The sequence below is a fragment of the Astyanax mexicanus genome, chromosome 5 (assembly GCF_023375975.1).
Source record: "Astyanax mexicanus isolate ESR-SI-001 chromosome 5, AstMex3_surface, whole genome shotgun sequence".
Taxonomy (NCBI): Eukaryota; Metazoa; Chordata; class Actinopteri; order Characiformes; family Acestrorhamphidae; genus Astyanax; species Astyanax mexicanus.
The window spans coordinates 27,961,227-27,977,402 of record NC_064412.1 but is presented as its reverse complement, the minus strand read 5'-3'; the positions used below and the strand labels follow the sequence as shown (position 1 = coordinate 27,977,402).

The following is a 16,176-nucleotide window of genomic DNA, read 5'->3' as shown; positions in this document are numbered from 1 at the left end:
AAAATACAGGCAATCAGCAAGGAAGTGCAGTCTAAAAGGCGGAGGAAATAATCCTTCAATGTACTTTTATGGTTTCTGAATTTAGCCACTTGTTACTATGTATTTAGATGACTTTAATGCCAGGTTAGGGTTTTTCATGTCCAGTCATGTGACTCTCAGTCTTATGGTTGAGTTTGTGTACCCCACTTAAATAGTGTATTAAAATTTCCATAAAAATGTATTGTCAATGTCATTGTAGCTTTTAGAAAGCTGCTGCTTCCTCACTCTTTCATCTATCAGAATTCTATCTGATTCTATCTGTGTGTGTGTTTGGTGTTTGTGCTGCAGGTGAAGTGTGAGAGGAATCAGCGAGCTCTGAGGATGGTTCTGGAAGACTCCACTATGGAGGAGGCGCTTTGGGCGCTGGGGCAAGTGCAAGGCCCCTGCACCCTCTCACTCCGACCCAAACGAGACGGTAAGCATTGACACATACACTGTCCCACACACACATTCCCACACACACAAGTACAATCAGCAGTAAAGAACAGAAAATAAACTATTACAAGCATTACAACAAAGAAAGAAACATTACAACCTGGAAAAGTGTCTGCAAAGTATTAACCTGACCTTCAACACACTCTCAGTACCCCCCTACCACACACACATGCACACAGAGTGTTCTGTTAACTGTTTGTCTGAGCTGTTCTTCTGTTATATTTTCTCAGCCACTCTTGGTGTATTTAATGCTTCCATATAGTATTTTACGTAAACCCTTGTAAGAATTCCCCTCAGACTGGGCAAGTGGGTCTGTATGCAAATTATAGGCATGCAGTCAGGTGGGTTTTTTATTTCACAGAGGGTTAATTATCTTCACTCACATTACTGTTATGTGATGTGTAAACTCTGCAGTGCTGTTTATTCATTAACTTTTCAGATGAATTGTCGTCATTTTCTGCAACTCTTTAACAAGTTAATATTAAATATTAAAAGTACAAGAGCCAAATATTTTACTCTTACTGTAAATAACTGTAATCTATTTTTGGTCTCACTGGACAAGTCTATAAGGTTGCTGTGACAATATTATAAGATATTTAAAATTACACTTAAACTTTTGTAGTACCTTGTTATTCTATTTTGTTTAGCCAGAAAAAAACATTTGTCAGATCATTTTGCTTATTTCAAGTTTTATTTCACAATTATATTGACATTTTACAAGTTATATAAGTATATAAATGACAGAAATCTGCCAATTCACACTGCTTTTTTTAATGGAAATTGTTTTTGTAACATGAGTTACAAGTAATGTAATACAGGAAGATGATTAATCCTGCACTTAACAACTGGAGGTATGCTTAGAGCTCAGCCAGGATTATTCTTATTATTCACCCAACTAACTACAACAAACACACCCGCAACAATCTGATACTGGCTCGACAAGGATCCAGAAGCACAGCATAACACTATGTTCATGGTCTACTGCCTCAAGAATAAAAACAGAATAAATAATGAATTATAATCTCATATTTATCTGTAAAATGTATTTGTTGCTTTTTCTCAGCGTATGAGAATCTGCTGCAGCAGCTGAAGAAAGGAGATGTAACGTCGGGAGACTCGTTCTACGTTCGAGTGAACATGTCTCTGACGGGGAGCGCGGCCGGAGCCCTGGCCGTCACCTGCAATGACATTCTGCATGTGACTGATACACATCACGGTCACGACGGCTCCTGGTGGGCCAGTCACGTTCACAGCTGTCAGCTGATGGACCTGAAAAGTGGGAGCCTGCCTAATTACTACAGGTAAAACACATTTTTTTTTCTTTTTACCTTGAATTTCACTGATGATTCTATACACTAAATAATCTTATGAATTATTAAAATTACTATGAAGTATTTAGTATCTGCTGTGAATTCAGTATTCAGCATCTAAATGTGGTAGTTATGAGGATCTTCTTGTCTTAACCCATATGCCAGTCAGATATCAGATGTCATCTTTTATAGATTTTGTTTCTTGATTTTCTGATTACCTATGCACCGTAGCACCACTGGAAGACATAAAATATAGTGTATTGTTTCTAATGACTGGTGTTGTGCTGTGCAGAGCTCAGAGGGTGCTCATTCGAGCAATTGAGGACATGTCCTTCCAGCAGAGAACTCATAGAAAGGTGAGACAATTCCTATTTCTTCTTCTCTTCTCCACAGTGCATTGCTGGCCACTGTTTTAAAACCGCACTGCAGTAATTAGGAAACTGGTATCACACACAGTGCCCTATTTTAGCAATCGCGTCTCATGCGGCTGTATTAACAGGGTTCAAAAATAAGTCTTAAGCATCTCGAAACATGCAAAAGGCATGAACTAATTCTCTTAATTAGTCATGGGTGTGTTTTGGACGTAACATGAAATAAAACCAATCAGTGTGTCACTTGCCATTTCCTTTAAGAGCCAGGTGCATTCTGACTTTGCCGTGTTGGTAGCTTAACACTGGTGAAGGTCATTTACAGGAACAACAATGTTCTATTATTTAGTATTCTGTTTATCATTGGTGTAAAAGCTGTGTGTAACAAGCAGAGGTGTACATGCGCCGAGCGCACGCGCCTCAACTGCGTTACCAAGATAACAATAAAAGTCTGACTGTTGCCTATTTTTAGGGTTCAAATCAGTCAGTAGTGCACCTGTTTTCCCCCCGCCAAAATATCAATCCGCCAGAAATTTAACTGAACACATCTCACTTCCAGACCACCACTCCCATCAGCGTAGATATAATTGTAAGTGTCTTTGCAATTTTAAAGGCATGAAAATACAATGCTGGTGGGGTGTAAGAGTTTTCATAAGAACCAGTGAGAACATGTATTCGTAAAAGAGATGTTCTTCACAGCCACAAATTTCTAATTTACAAACATGGTTCTTCAAGGAACTTAGACTGGTTCTTCTATAGTGTTTGCTGGAACTCTTTGTAGGACATTTATAGTTTAGGTTCCAAATGGTCAGGTTTTAGTTTCACTTCGAACCTTTTCTGTTTAATTGGTTGTTAAAAACTTGTACAAAGAGTGAAGGATACTTATTTAATTTAAACACACATTTCAGTTTACACACCGAATATTAGATGCTGTCCTTTCTACTCAGTTCATGCAGTACACCTACAGGTTAACTGAGTGTGTAGGAGGAGTGTGTTGAAAGTGTTGAGAAACCTGATTAGGTCATCATGTGTGGTGGAACAGCATGTTTCTGTGGAATGCCGCTGATACACTTCAGACTTCATAGCTGACATCAGTGTTGTTGATGCTGCGGGGGATATGTAACGTGATGTGATCATATCTCTGAAGATTCTGATAAAATGAGTAAAATTCCCCAACTAGATGCCTTTAGTGAGTCTTATGTATTAGTATTCCCAGTTTACATCCAAAAGCTATTGCATTTAATCAGTCTTTCATTAAATTAAACCATGTGAGCTGGAGCCAGTATCCAGTGTCTGAAGTTCAAAGAGAATAGCACCCAAATCTGTGTTCTTCTGACCACTGACTTATTGCTTATTTGGGTTTATTGTAATGTTATAGAGTTAATTACAGGTAAACACTCTCACTGACCACTAACTGCATGTCTACTTGAATTTAATCTAATGTTACTCGTAGCTGCTCTGTCACATGAACAGTGAGTAAACAGTGAGGGTGTTTGAAAGTGTTCCTGGTGCTTGGATAATTGTAAATTTTTGTTTTGCACCTAAATATTCTCCACAAGGGGGAGCTTTTAGCAGTCCAGCTGCTTATGGAGACCAGACACTTGTTGAAATTTCTAATCATGTCTTGCCCTTAAAAGGATAAAAGTAGCCAATCAGCTTGCAAGCTGAGGAAGAAGGCCAGTGTGCTAGAGGGGAAAGCTCTGCTCAGTGTGAAAATTTGCACAATTGCTCAGTAGCTTATACAAGCCAAAACATTGTGTTTAGCCAAATGCTATATAGCCTACTATTAATGGGTAACATACATTTAACCCTCAGTTTTCAGTATTTTGATCTCTCCCCATTTAACCAAATGGTAGGTCTGTATAACTGGTTTAATCTTGTGTAATTGGTGATAACTGCTTGCTGGCATTTCAAATATGACCACTTGTCTATAAGGATATATATATATGGATTTGATTGCATTCGTTGGCAAGAGCATTAGTCAGGGCATGATGTTGGATGACTACCACCACACCTAATTCTAAACTCTAGTTCACAGTTCAAATATTGAATTGCACAGTAATCTGTAGCAAACCAATTGCCTCAACTAACATTATTACGTTTCTTGTTAAAAGTTGCTCTAATTAACTCAACTTATTTTTTTTAATTGGACTCACATTTTAGGGTGGTCAGCAGCAGCAACTTCAAATATGCATCACAGAACTTAGGAAAAAATAGGAGCAATGGGTCACTAGAAATGTTTAAGTTGGAGAGAGTTTTTGAAAGATTTGTTGCCTTCTTGCATTTGTAGCTGCTCTTTTAAAAAGTGTTTGATTTAAGTGTTTGATTTGAGTTGGTGTAACCTAAATAAATTAAGGCAATCAGTTTCCTCAAGTGAAATAAGTTGATGCTGTTTGATAGGAATTTCTTATAAGTTCTGGTATGTTCACTCTAGCTAGTTCATGGGAATTAATGTTTTTGAGAATTAATGTTTGTCCAACTCCACACAGTATTATAATTAACTAAAAAATGGGTTTTGAACACAATTCATTTGATGCAATGAATTGTCTCAAATGATTTGAGAAGATTTAATCGCTTATGGGTATGTGCATTATTCACATTCATTTTAGAAATGTATGCTCATATTGATTTTAGTTACTAAACTTAAATGGTTTAAGGCAATCATTTTCCTTACAGAATAAACAAGATTTGTATTTGTACTTCTGTGTGCAACCTAATGTTGCTGAATTCATTCATTGAAGGCGTGTCCACAAACATTTTGACACGTATTGTACATTTTGTCTGCTGTTGTTTGATGTAAACTGTCTACCTAATTGTGTGTGTGCGTGTGCAGGTGGAGCGAGCGCAGGCTCAGGGGAAGCAGAAGGCGGTACGAATCGTCAGTACAGGCCGTCAGGGGAGGAATCCGCTGTGGGTCAGTGTGGAGGAAGACAATGAAAGCCAGACCAAGTCAAACAGTAAGAAATATACACACCACTGGCACACTGTGGACACCCACTAGCTTCCCCTTTAAGCACAGTTCCTATATTACTACCCTAAATATCCAGCTCTGTGAGGTCTCTGAAATGTAACCCTGTTCTTTTTCCTAGGTGATGGCAGCACCCCTCGTAGCTGTGTTACCCTGATGCCCTACACGCTGGTGACTCCCCACTACCCTCCCGTCTGCCGCCCAGTCCTTCTCCTGCCCACAGTCCTCGGCCGTGTCCTGCACAAACGCCTGGCGGAGCAGGACGGCTACCAGCTTTGTCAGCCAGGTACAAACTGACCCAGCGTTCTACTGTATATACTATGTCTACTGTATATTGCAGTTAATTTAAAATCACCTTATCTAATACAAACGATGAGTGTGTATCTCAAATTATTAGTTTTGAGTTTTGATCTTGAATACATAAAATACTTAATACTTTAAGGGGATTTTTATATATTTGATGGATATATTATATATATATATATTTGATATATGCAGAGGTTGTCTTGGACATTTAATTGCTTTGTTAATATTTTCCTTTACTTTCAGTTTGTGGTGAAATGACCCCTCTGGTTTAATGTGCATCTTTCTGTTCTTTTCTCTGATTGGCTTAGAAACTCTGAGCGCCACTGAACACGCCTCTCGGGTACAGAAGGGGGAGGTGCTGGAGGAGTGTGACCCTAGTACACACAGCTGTTACACTGTACAGGGCGTGGAGAAGATAATGAAACGTGTAGGTATCTTAATACTGTCAATAAAACTGTCTTTAATATTAAAGACATTAATACAGCTTTATTGAAGAAAGCAGTTCAAGTTTTTAAATGTACTTTCAAAAAACAGAAAACCTGGCAACCCAAAACTCACTTAACAGAAGCTGAAAGGCAGATGATCTTACCACATGCCCATGTACATCTATTTGTGTTTTTTGGAATTATGTATTCTGTAGGTATTACAGAAAATGTATTTTAGTAAGGGCAGATCATGACTATTCTCAATACATACAGTGGCAAGAAAGGTATGTGAACCTTATGGAGTTTCACACATGTGAACAAAACTTTTTTCCAGTCAGGAGTAATGTCACATATAATCTGCCTAACATAACAATACAAAAAAATAAGGTTATTAGTTTAAATACACTAAATATATATTTTTGTGTATTCCTATGTGTGTGTTTGTGTGTGAAGGGCACTCACTGTGTACTGCCCCTGGGTCTGGACTGTGTGCGGCGTCTGCACCGAGCAGAAATCTTCCCTATTATCATCTTTGTGGCATCTACAGAACGCAGCACACGCAGACTCAAGTACGTAAATACACTTTTAAAGAGGGACGACCTGAATCACTGAGGGAAATGTAGGGACAGTGACAGCTTTTATCTGTGTTTAAATGTACTTAATAATTTATTTAAAAACTACTACTAATGATCAGATCATTATTATAAAAGTAATAATAGTATTAGTGCACTTTAAGCTGAGATAAGTTGAAAAAAACCGAATTGAGCAAACCGATTGCCTTAAGAAAGTTAAGGGGTAATGAAAACTTAAGTTAGCATAATTTAAAACATCAAACAACATATTAGAACTAAAGGGGAAGATGATTTAACTTTTTTATTTTTGTTATACCAATTCATTTGCCCAAAAACTCTTTAACATTTTGTGTTTCAAATAAGTAAACATTTTTTCTAAAGGCTAAATTTTTTAAAGTAAACTCAACTTATCTGGGCTTACAGTTTAGAAGTAATATCAGCAGCAGCAGTAGTTGTGGTAACAGAAGTAGTAATGATATTAATGACCTACATCCTTTACTATGTCCCCTTCAGACAGAAACTGCGTCATAACTTTGTAACGGAGGCCCAGCTGCTGGAGTGCTCTCGTAGTGAGGAGCCGTTGCTGGATAAGCTGCCCTGTCTGTACCGCACTGTTCCTCCTGAGAGCTGGAGCGACAGCGCCACTCTGCTGGACACCCTGCAGTATGTGGTGGGAGACGAGCAATCGAAGATAGTTTGGGTTGAGCCTAATCTGTGGTAACAATGGCGTTAAAGAAACTGTCAAACTGTTACTGACAGGTTTTATGGACTTCTAAACATGAACATTTGGATTTATGGTATAATTCCATACTGCTACATGGGGTCAGAAAAAGCATTTGACTAACTGTATTACTGTCCTCCAGTCTGGTGGAGGTTTCTGCAGTGCTATGTACTGCACAAATAGTGAATAACTAACCCAGGTAATTGGCATGGTTGGTTAATTATCGACATGAGGATAATAAGAATTATGTTTGTTTAGTAAAAGTTACAATATCAGGATTGCCAGTCTAACTAACTAACCAATCATTGTCAAAAATTACCTCATCAATACTGAAAGACACAAGAAAAGGTGCTACAGTTTTAGGTGCTGAATAATCAGTATGTTCCACTGTAATGTGGGACAACATTGAGGTACAATGGTGGCTATGTGCAGATGTGCTTAATTTATGTTTTACTAAAACAAAGATGAGTTCATACCATATGTATGCAGCAAGGTACTTCACTGACTAGTCTAGTGACACGAAATATTTGTAATATGCATTATTTGCATAACTGAACTATGTAAATACAGTGTATTGGTTGTAATTTATGCATAAATGTTTACAGAAATTTGTCCTTTTTTGTCTTGAGTGGATTTATATTACAGACCAAAAGGGTCCAAAAATGTAATATATAATGTTTACTGTTTACTAATTTGTTACCTTTGCTTAGCAACAGCCTCTCACACCTAACATGACGTCTGATTGAAAAACACTCATGTGAGAAACGCAGAGAAACAAATGGTTTCATCAGCACACAGTAATGTTAGGAATGAGGATGTAGTGTAGTGACTATCCCTCAGAATCCCCCTCACATGTAGTCACTGTGAAGAGTGTGAAAGTTGAATTTTTATTATACTGTACACTGTACAACATACTATACACAAAAAAAAGAACATTCAGGCTCAGAACATCTCCAAAACATTTGGGGTGTTCCCAGTGGCACTAAAACCAGTAAGCCTGCGAAGGGTCAAGTTTACAAAGGATGAACTTATTCTAATGGAAGTTCCACTTCACACATTCACAACAGGACTTAAAGGATCTGGTGCTAACATCTTGGTTCCAGACACATTCAGAGGTCTTGTGAGGTCCATACCTTTACAGGTCAGAGCTGTTTTGTCAGCTCTTAAACCTAAATGGTTTTAGACTAGAGGTTTCATTGTTAAGGTTGATATGTACATATACAGTGCAGTTTGTTGTACTGCTTCTATTACTATGGTCACACTCCCGGAACACTGATTTTATGTTTGTTTGATTTTATTTTAATGTTACATAGTGTTTATTACAGATAGACACACTCACTGACCACATACTTTGTTTACTTGGGTTTATTCTAATATTAAATACTGGTAGACACAATTTGTTTGTCGTGATGAATAAAACTGATATATTTGTATGTCCATTATATATAGTTTGTATAAGCTTTTTACATGGATGTACAGAAAAATACTACAATAAAAAAATACTGTGTCTATGAATAAAATGGATGTTTATCAGTTTGGTCTATTTTGCTTTGCTTTGCTCTGCTCTGTTAAAAATGAAAACCCATACCAGTTATACCACCATTGTAAAAAATCTAAACATGAAATTGTTCATCTTAATGTGTTTTTTTACACTGAATTCAGTGAAAATAAGATGATGGAAACCCCAGTCGAAAGCTTCAACAGCCAGTCCAGACAATAACATGGACCAGGTAAAAATTATCATCAAATGTTTTACTTGAATGTTTATTTACTCACTGTAGAAAGCTTACCTGATCCTAAATGGCAAGGATCATTTTAAATGTTAAAATAAACTTCTCCCCAAAACGCCTTTCTGTACAAAGACAAAGATTAGTTTTTATACTTGTTAGGTCCTACTAATCCCAAATATCCTGACAACTGAGTTTTGTTCACACTACAATAGTTTAACTCAACTGTTTTTTGTTTTTCTAGTATTGTGAGCTTAAGAAATGTGCCTAATTTACTATATATATATATATGCGCATGTGTGTCTATTTAAAACATATTATTACAGTAGCACAGGATTGAACACTGTAGCTCCAAACCAACATACTTTGCTAATACAGTCTAAAATACAGCGACCAGGCAAACTATACATACAAAATCATGCCTAGGATGAGGTAGGTTTGGATAACAGACAGCACAAAGATGGTAAGTAAGGGAGAGGCCACACCCAGTATGCAAATATATGGTGCCAGGAGCATTATGGGAAAGCTGTATAAACACTTTAGGAAGAGCATTGATGTGTAGTAAACTAAAAGTTGGTAAAAATCACATTTTTTAAAATTGGCTCAACAAGCATTTTTAAGTTTTCAGGTTGAAGATCTCTAAACTTATTTTATTGAGTTGTACTGGCCGGTAGGATCGCTCAACTTGATAATATTAGTTATTCTGACTAAAACACAAAATCACTTTTTAGAGTGCACCAAGCAAAAGTTCGGGTCTCAGGGGGTTAAGTCAGTTAAACAAAAACATTTTAAAATGTAATTGTAAACTAAAAATATTAAACTAGTTGCCTCAACTAACTTTCTTACCAACTATGCTTTTAGTTAAAAGTTGGTCTGACTTAATAAACTGTGTTAAAAAAATTACAAATTGTATTTGAGGCCTAGTTTGGGCCTGGCCAAATACTCTGCACATGCTCATTAGGCTCTTTAGTTCTACAGGGTCTACGGAGCAGTTCTGCATGGGGTTTCACCTGTTGACTTAATTATTGAATCATTTTTCTCACATTGAAGTTTCTTGATAAAATACCTGTAATTGAACTGGGTGTGCGGGTTCTGTTATGCACTGTACAGTTGGTTTTGTGCTAATTACAGTTTTATAAATAAAACGTTCATCCTTCTCACTGACTGGAAACATCTATTTGCATATTGGGCGTGTCCTCCCAACACTCACTCACCATCAAGGTGAAATCATAGAACCCCCAGGCTGCCTTTTCTTAGGTGGCTTATGCATGTAATAGAATGGTCCAACCTTTTTAAATATATCGACATAGAATTAACAAACTCACAATCTCACTCCTTCAGTTCACTCTGCTAGTAACTTGTGTTTGGTACTAGCATTTATAGTACAGTAGCATATAGTATAGTATAGTATAGTATAGTATAGTATAGTAGCATAAACATATGAACCCAACTACCAAGATATGACTCATTAGAGAATAATAGTTACCAACAAACTTACTTTGGTCAAATGGATGCACACAAACTGTGAATTATAGAGCATTTTCCACCAAACAACCAGTGCATTTGCTTTCAGCTCTGTTGACTGCACAAGGGAACTACGGGAGACTATCAGGGACAAAACACAAGTTAACACATAGAAAATAACAATTAACTATGGTGCTCTAGCGCCATCTATGAACTAAACCCCAGATAGCCACCGAGTGCTGGCCCAGTACTGGGCCTTAGCTGGTTTCTGACTGTCCTCAAAGGTGGCCCAGAACCGGCCACCGGACTCGGCCCAGTGTATTTTTGAACGTAGGACCAAGTCTGGGCCTTATTCGGTTTCTGACTCCTCAAAGCTGGCTGAGAGTCGGTCACCGGACTCGGCCCAGTGTCTTTTTGAACGCAGGACCAAGTCTGGGCCTTATTCGGTTTCTGACTCCTCGAAGCTGGCTGAGAGTCGGTCACCGGACTCGGCCCAGTGTCTTTTTGAACGCAGGACCAAGTCTGGGCCTTATTCGGTTTCTGACTCCTCGAAGCTGGCTGAGAGTCGGTCACCGGACTCGGCCCAGTGTCTTTTTGAATGTAGGACCAGGTCTGGGCCTGCACTGGTTTCTGACTGTTCTGGAAGCTGGCTGAGATCCGGCCACTGAACTTGGCCCAGTGTCTTTTTGAACGTAGGACCAAGTCTGGGCCTTATTCGGTTTCTGACTCCTCAAAGCTGGCTGAGATTCGGTCACCGGACTCGGCCCAGTGTCTTTTTGAACGTAGGACCAGGACTGGGCCTACACTGGTTTCTGACTGTTCTTGAAGCTGGCTGAGATCCTGCCACCGAACTTGGTCCAGTGCCCAACACAAGTTAAGCAAAACTTTTGTAACTGAAGGTACTTTGTCTTTTACTGTTGGTGAATTTGTTTTCTAAGAACTAGGAGGTTCAGGAACCTACAATGTTATTCCTACTACTACAAGCTACAAGCTATTTGTACATAAAATTTATGTAAATAACCACTTTGTACATCAGTACATCAATATGATTATTATATATTATTATAGGAAACACTAATAAGGAATTTACCATTGGTTTAAATAGAGTATTCTGTTTACTCAATTAGTGTTAATGAGAGAAAAACTTTGTCTGGAAGCTCAAAGAAAGACATAAAACAAAGATTTATATTAAATTTACGTTTAATTCATAAAGTTTACATATTTAACAAATAAAGGGAAAAAAAGAAAACAGAAACAGATTACAATTAGCAAATTCTTTTTAACTCATTCAATTGAATACACTACAAAGACAAGAAATTTAATGTTGCAAATATTCACTCATTTTGAATTTGATGCCTGTAACATGTTCCAAAAGTTAAGACAGGGGTAACAACATTATGCATGCATTATGAAGACCAAATACGAGAACGGAGACCCCGGACTGTTTCTTTAACTAGCTGAGCTCCGCGGTACAGTTAAAAAGCTCCCCACGACAGTGCTCTTACTGCCTCTCCCTATTAGGCTACAGAGGGGCATGTAGTGTTGTGTTACAGTGTTTGTTGTTGCGCCGCTAAAGTATGGAGGATGAAGAAAAAGAAATCCAACTGATTTGAAAGAATCAGGAAAAAATTGAATTGTGACCCCAAGAATCAATTTTGAATCGAATTTTGGGATTCCCAAAGATTCACAGCCCTACTTTGTACTATGAAAAACATTGGTTTAATAGGTTCGCCCAAACAAAGGTTTGGCACCTGTGGACTTCTTGTTACTTTTTACCGTATTTATTTTTATTTGTATCTGTTTTAATACGTGGTACCTTTGCCAAGTAAAACTCAATATTAACTCAACTTAATATTGAGATGATTGGTTTTAAGAAATTTGCATCGGCCTAAAACATTTTCACAGTACTGTACATATACACACATACTGTATAGGTTTTTGTGTGTGTGTGTTTGAGCTGTACTATGGAGGACCAAAAATGACACCACTCCCACCTCACCCCGCCCCACTCCCACCTCACCCCGCCCCACTCCCACCTCACCTCACCCCAACACACCCCACCCCACCTCAACACACCCCACCTCACCCCACTCCCACCCCACCTCACCCCAACACACCCAACCCCCCCGACACAAACACCCACCACAACACAAAAACCCACCCTCCCCAACTCAAAGTACCCCGACACAAACACGCAACCACCCACCCAATTAAAATGGTAGTCACAATAAATAAACATTCATACAGATATTTCAAACACAGGTAACTGTTTTTACCTTCTGCTGTAGTTAGGACCTGAAAGAAACAACTCTTCAGCCTCTTGTATAGTTATTCCCTGTAGTGTAGACATGGCTTGGGTGATGCACTAACAAAAGGGTTAAAAAAATTAAATATAAATTATAAAACTGCATTATAAAGATTCAGCACTGCAGTGCAGTGATTAGAAGTGATTAGCAATGGCGGTGGTGTATGAGGTGTTAGTGCATGTTGTGCTGGTACAGTGAGTGGATCAGATATATCAGTGCTGCTGGAGTTTTTAAACACTGTGTCCATTTATTGTCTCTCATTCTATTAGACACTCCTACCTATCTGCACCACAGTGTATATGTAAAGTCAGATAGAAGCTCTGAGTCTGTTGCTGCATAGTTGGTGCTGTCAATACTCTAGTCCTTCATCAATGCTCACTGGATGTCCACCGCCGGTGGACTATTCAGGTCAAGCAAGTGAAACTGAGGTGTTTAAAAACTCCAGCATTAGCATTAGTGTCACTGCTGAAAATGACCCAATAACTGTCTGAGAAAATGTATTGTGGTTATCATGGTCTCACAGTACTACTCTATTGGATTTTAAAAAAAGATACATTTGATTAAAATTTTTATGTAACTTAAGTCACAACAGGCTATTTAACATTGTTAATAGATATTTACTGCATACCTAGTAACCTTACCTCTGGGAACAAAACATCCAAAATGAACTGCACTTGATCCTCAATGTGGAATTCTACTGGTGCAGATTTCAGGACATCCTGAAGATAGAAAAATAGGGAGTCCTGTTCTTCCTCCGAGTCCAGGTACACTGGCACCCGTAGAGATGATCCCTTCTGGATTCTGCTGAGCCACTTCGAAGGCTCTTTTCCACAGAGGTCAAAAGGCAAAAGGCAAAGTGCCAAAAGCACTTCATCAAAACATGAGCAAACATTTAACATTTCTAGTTGAATGTCAAAAGTAGTTTATGTTAAAAGTTTTGGACTGTAAATCCACATTAAAAAAAAAAAAAAAAAAAAGTCCCCCAACACATGGTGACAACAAGCATGAATTATAAGGCCTTTTGCTTATTTGCTTATAACACTGTAATGGTAAAACAATGTGCAAATTGTAAATAACAAACATTGTTAATGTGTGACAAACATACCAACAAATGTTGCCGGACTCCATGGTCTTGTACAGCAAAGTCTACCAGCTTCTTTTCTTGGGCTGTGCGGTTGACCATGGTTTGCACATGAGGTGGAATGTCTGAAGTGATTGACCTAGATACCCTAAAAAGTGGCTGAAGGGTCCCTTGCAATAGCCTGCTAGCCTTGTCAGTCCAGAAAGCAAACCTCTGGCCATGTCTGTTGAATCAAAAAACTTAATCAGCAGGTAATCAAATGAAATAAAATGCAGAAAAGGCATGAATACTTTAGCAGAGTGGCCTTACCCTTCAATCTGAAATCTTTCCATCAGTAGGATGCACCACCACTGGCGGATTAATGGCACATCATTCTAAAACATATATAACAATGATCAGACAATTGGGGTGGGGTTTGAAATATTTTTTCTATATTAATAGATGCAACTGACCTCTGTGAAGATAAATGGGGTATTGGTGCAGATACAGAGGGCATACTGTAAAAAAATAAATCTCTCTATTATACCCAATAACTCAAAATGCTGCTTATCACAACTTAAAAGGATGCTTACAATGAGTATAAGGATGCCACAGTAGTTCCCAGAAGTTTGTTGAGGGAAGTGCTGGAAACAAAATATTAAATATTACTGTTAAGTAAAGGTGTTGAACCAATAGAAACAGATGTAGACAAGTGCTTCACTAAAGTAAGCTTAGGTTCCCCCTTACTGAGTTACTGCCAAAAGCCATTAATACATGAAGTAGATGTGCTGAAGATAGAGATTGTTTCAAATTGTGTAAAATAGACAGAAAGTCCCTAGGTCTGGACAAGAAAGAATGTATGGTGGAAAGAAGACGAATGAATATAGCAAAAAGTATCAACTGGTGGGCTAGTCATGGCTCAGTTTCCCAAAATCACAGTAGAAAATTCTCTTCAAAAGAAAATATCTATAGTCTTACATTACATTTAAGCCAACTGATGTCCAGAGTTTTATATAACCCAGTAAGAAAATAAAGAAAAGGCTTTACATCAAAACTTCTGCCGGTCTTCTCTGTCCAGGGTCTTGGGTCAATCTGGCCTGCAATATGTCTGCACATAAAATGGGAAAAAAAATTAATTATGGACACACACTTACTGAAACCTATAGTCATACAATTGTTCTCCATGGTCTAGTTTCATAAAATGAGACCTAATCCTACAGCCATCGAACAAGGCTTCTGCGTAAACATAAAACAAAAGAACAAAGCTATAAATAAGCAGCCATAGAACAAGGCTTTTTGTAAATCATCAGCCATAGAACAAGGGCAACTTTTTCCTCTCTCTTAACCTAAATATCGTTTTGTACGAGTCATCTCCAAAACCACCAGGGAGTACAGAATCTAGAAAAATGATCTCTCTCTCCACAACCAGTAAAACCTGCAATGGACATATTTCAAAATGATAAGCTAATCAACAAACTTCATTCTAAAAATCTGAATATCTATTTTTTGAAACTGTAACTCAACACATAGCAAATAGTGATCCAGTTGATTCTGTTGCATACTACATGCAGAGAACAAAATTGCATCCTTGGAACACAGATTGTTCTGGTGTAGAGAAAGAAAATGCAACCATTCAACTACTGTGCATTGTACAGAAATCATTGCATTAATGTGCAACTGTCTGTCTGTGTGTGTGTTTAACTTCACTTTACCGGTAAACTTGAGAGTGGGTCCACATTCATCGTTTTCCATGTGGGAACCACATACATGTCAGCAATGTAAACATCTTTCCCCTATTTACAACACAACAAGATTAGCAAATGTATACAAGTACCCATGAAGAAGTATACAAAATAACAATGTTTGAGCTTCTGTAATTAATTACATGTTTTTGAGCAGCTTCTCTGATGATCTTAAAACATGCATTCCCAATCTAGACGTAATAAAACAAAATAAAGGCATAAATTACACACAAAAAAAAAACTATTTCTGTGCCTTTGAGCAAGCATGCTGCAACATGAATATACTTACAGTAGACTCCATGCACTGATTTAACCCAAGACTCCACAAGTCCTCACGTGTAAGACAGATATTGTCATCTTTAACAATCAATTCTGCTGCTGGAAGGCTTTTGTCCAGGACATATTTCAACTGCAATTAAAAGAGTTAGCAAGGGAGGGGGTGTGAGAATGGTGTGAGAGTGTAAGTATGTGAGAGATGGTCTGAATATACGATTGCAAAAAATTATTGGTAGTGTCTAACAGTGTGTGAAGGAGAGTGAAATTTGGAATGGGCTAGGTGGAATCATCCCCTACCAGTTTTTCCTGGAGAGGACCCAAGTCTTTTTCCCATTTCTCTCCAGAAAAAGCATAAGGATGGTCTGTTGCTTCATCAGGTGTACCATACTCATGGTCCTGAAGTGACACACATGGAACTGCTCCCTGATCTGAAGAGACAATAAAAAAAATTAAGTCT

General features: G+C 38.1%; 1 protein-coding gene and 1 long non-coding RNA gene across 3 annotated transcripts in view; one reads left to right on the top strand and one right to left on the bottom strand.

The window, feature by feature from the left end:
- The window catches only part of card14 (caspase recruitment domain family, member 14), a 28,580-nt gene extending 19,903 nt beyond the window's left edge, over positions 1–8,677 (top strand). For both annotated transcript variants that reach the window (XM_007234405.4, XM_007234404.4), the window contains exons 14-21: positions 328–454; positions 1,538–1,775; positions 2,077–2,140; positions 4,986–5,109; positions 5,242–5,406; positions 5,735–5,853; positions 6,305–6,420; positions 6,937–8,677. In XM_007234405.4, the coding sequence (XP_007234467.3) occupies positions 328–454; positions 1,538–1,775; positions 2,077–2,140; positions 4,986–5,109; positions 5,242–5,406; positions 5,735–5,853; positions 6,305–6,420; positions 6,937–7,144 (1,161 nt within the window). In that variant the 3' untranslated portion in view covers positions 7,145–8,677. The remainder of the gene's footprint in view (positions 1–327; positions 455–1,537; positions 1,776–2,076; positions 2,141–4,985; positions 5,110–5,241; positions 5,407–5,734; positions 5,854–6,304; positions 6,421–6,936) is intronic.
- A 4,927-nt stretch (positions 8,678–13,604) lies between these two features.
- On the bottom strand, positions 13,605–15,015 carry LOC125802255 (uncharacterized). The gene is made up of 5 exons (XR_007439282.1): positions 14,749–15,015; positions 14,295–14,345; positions 14,175–14,219; positions 14,032–14,096; positions 13,605–13,945 (listed from the first exon to the last, which is right to left on the bottom strand). It is a non-coding gene; the product is annotated as an uncharacterized LOC125802255 (long non-coding RNA).
- Between the last annotated feature and the right edge of the window lie 1,161 nt (positions 15,016–16,176).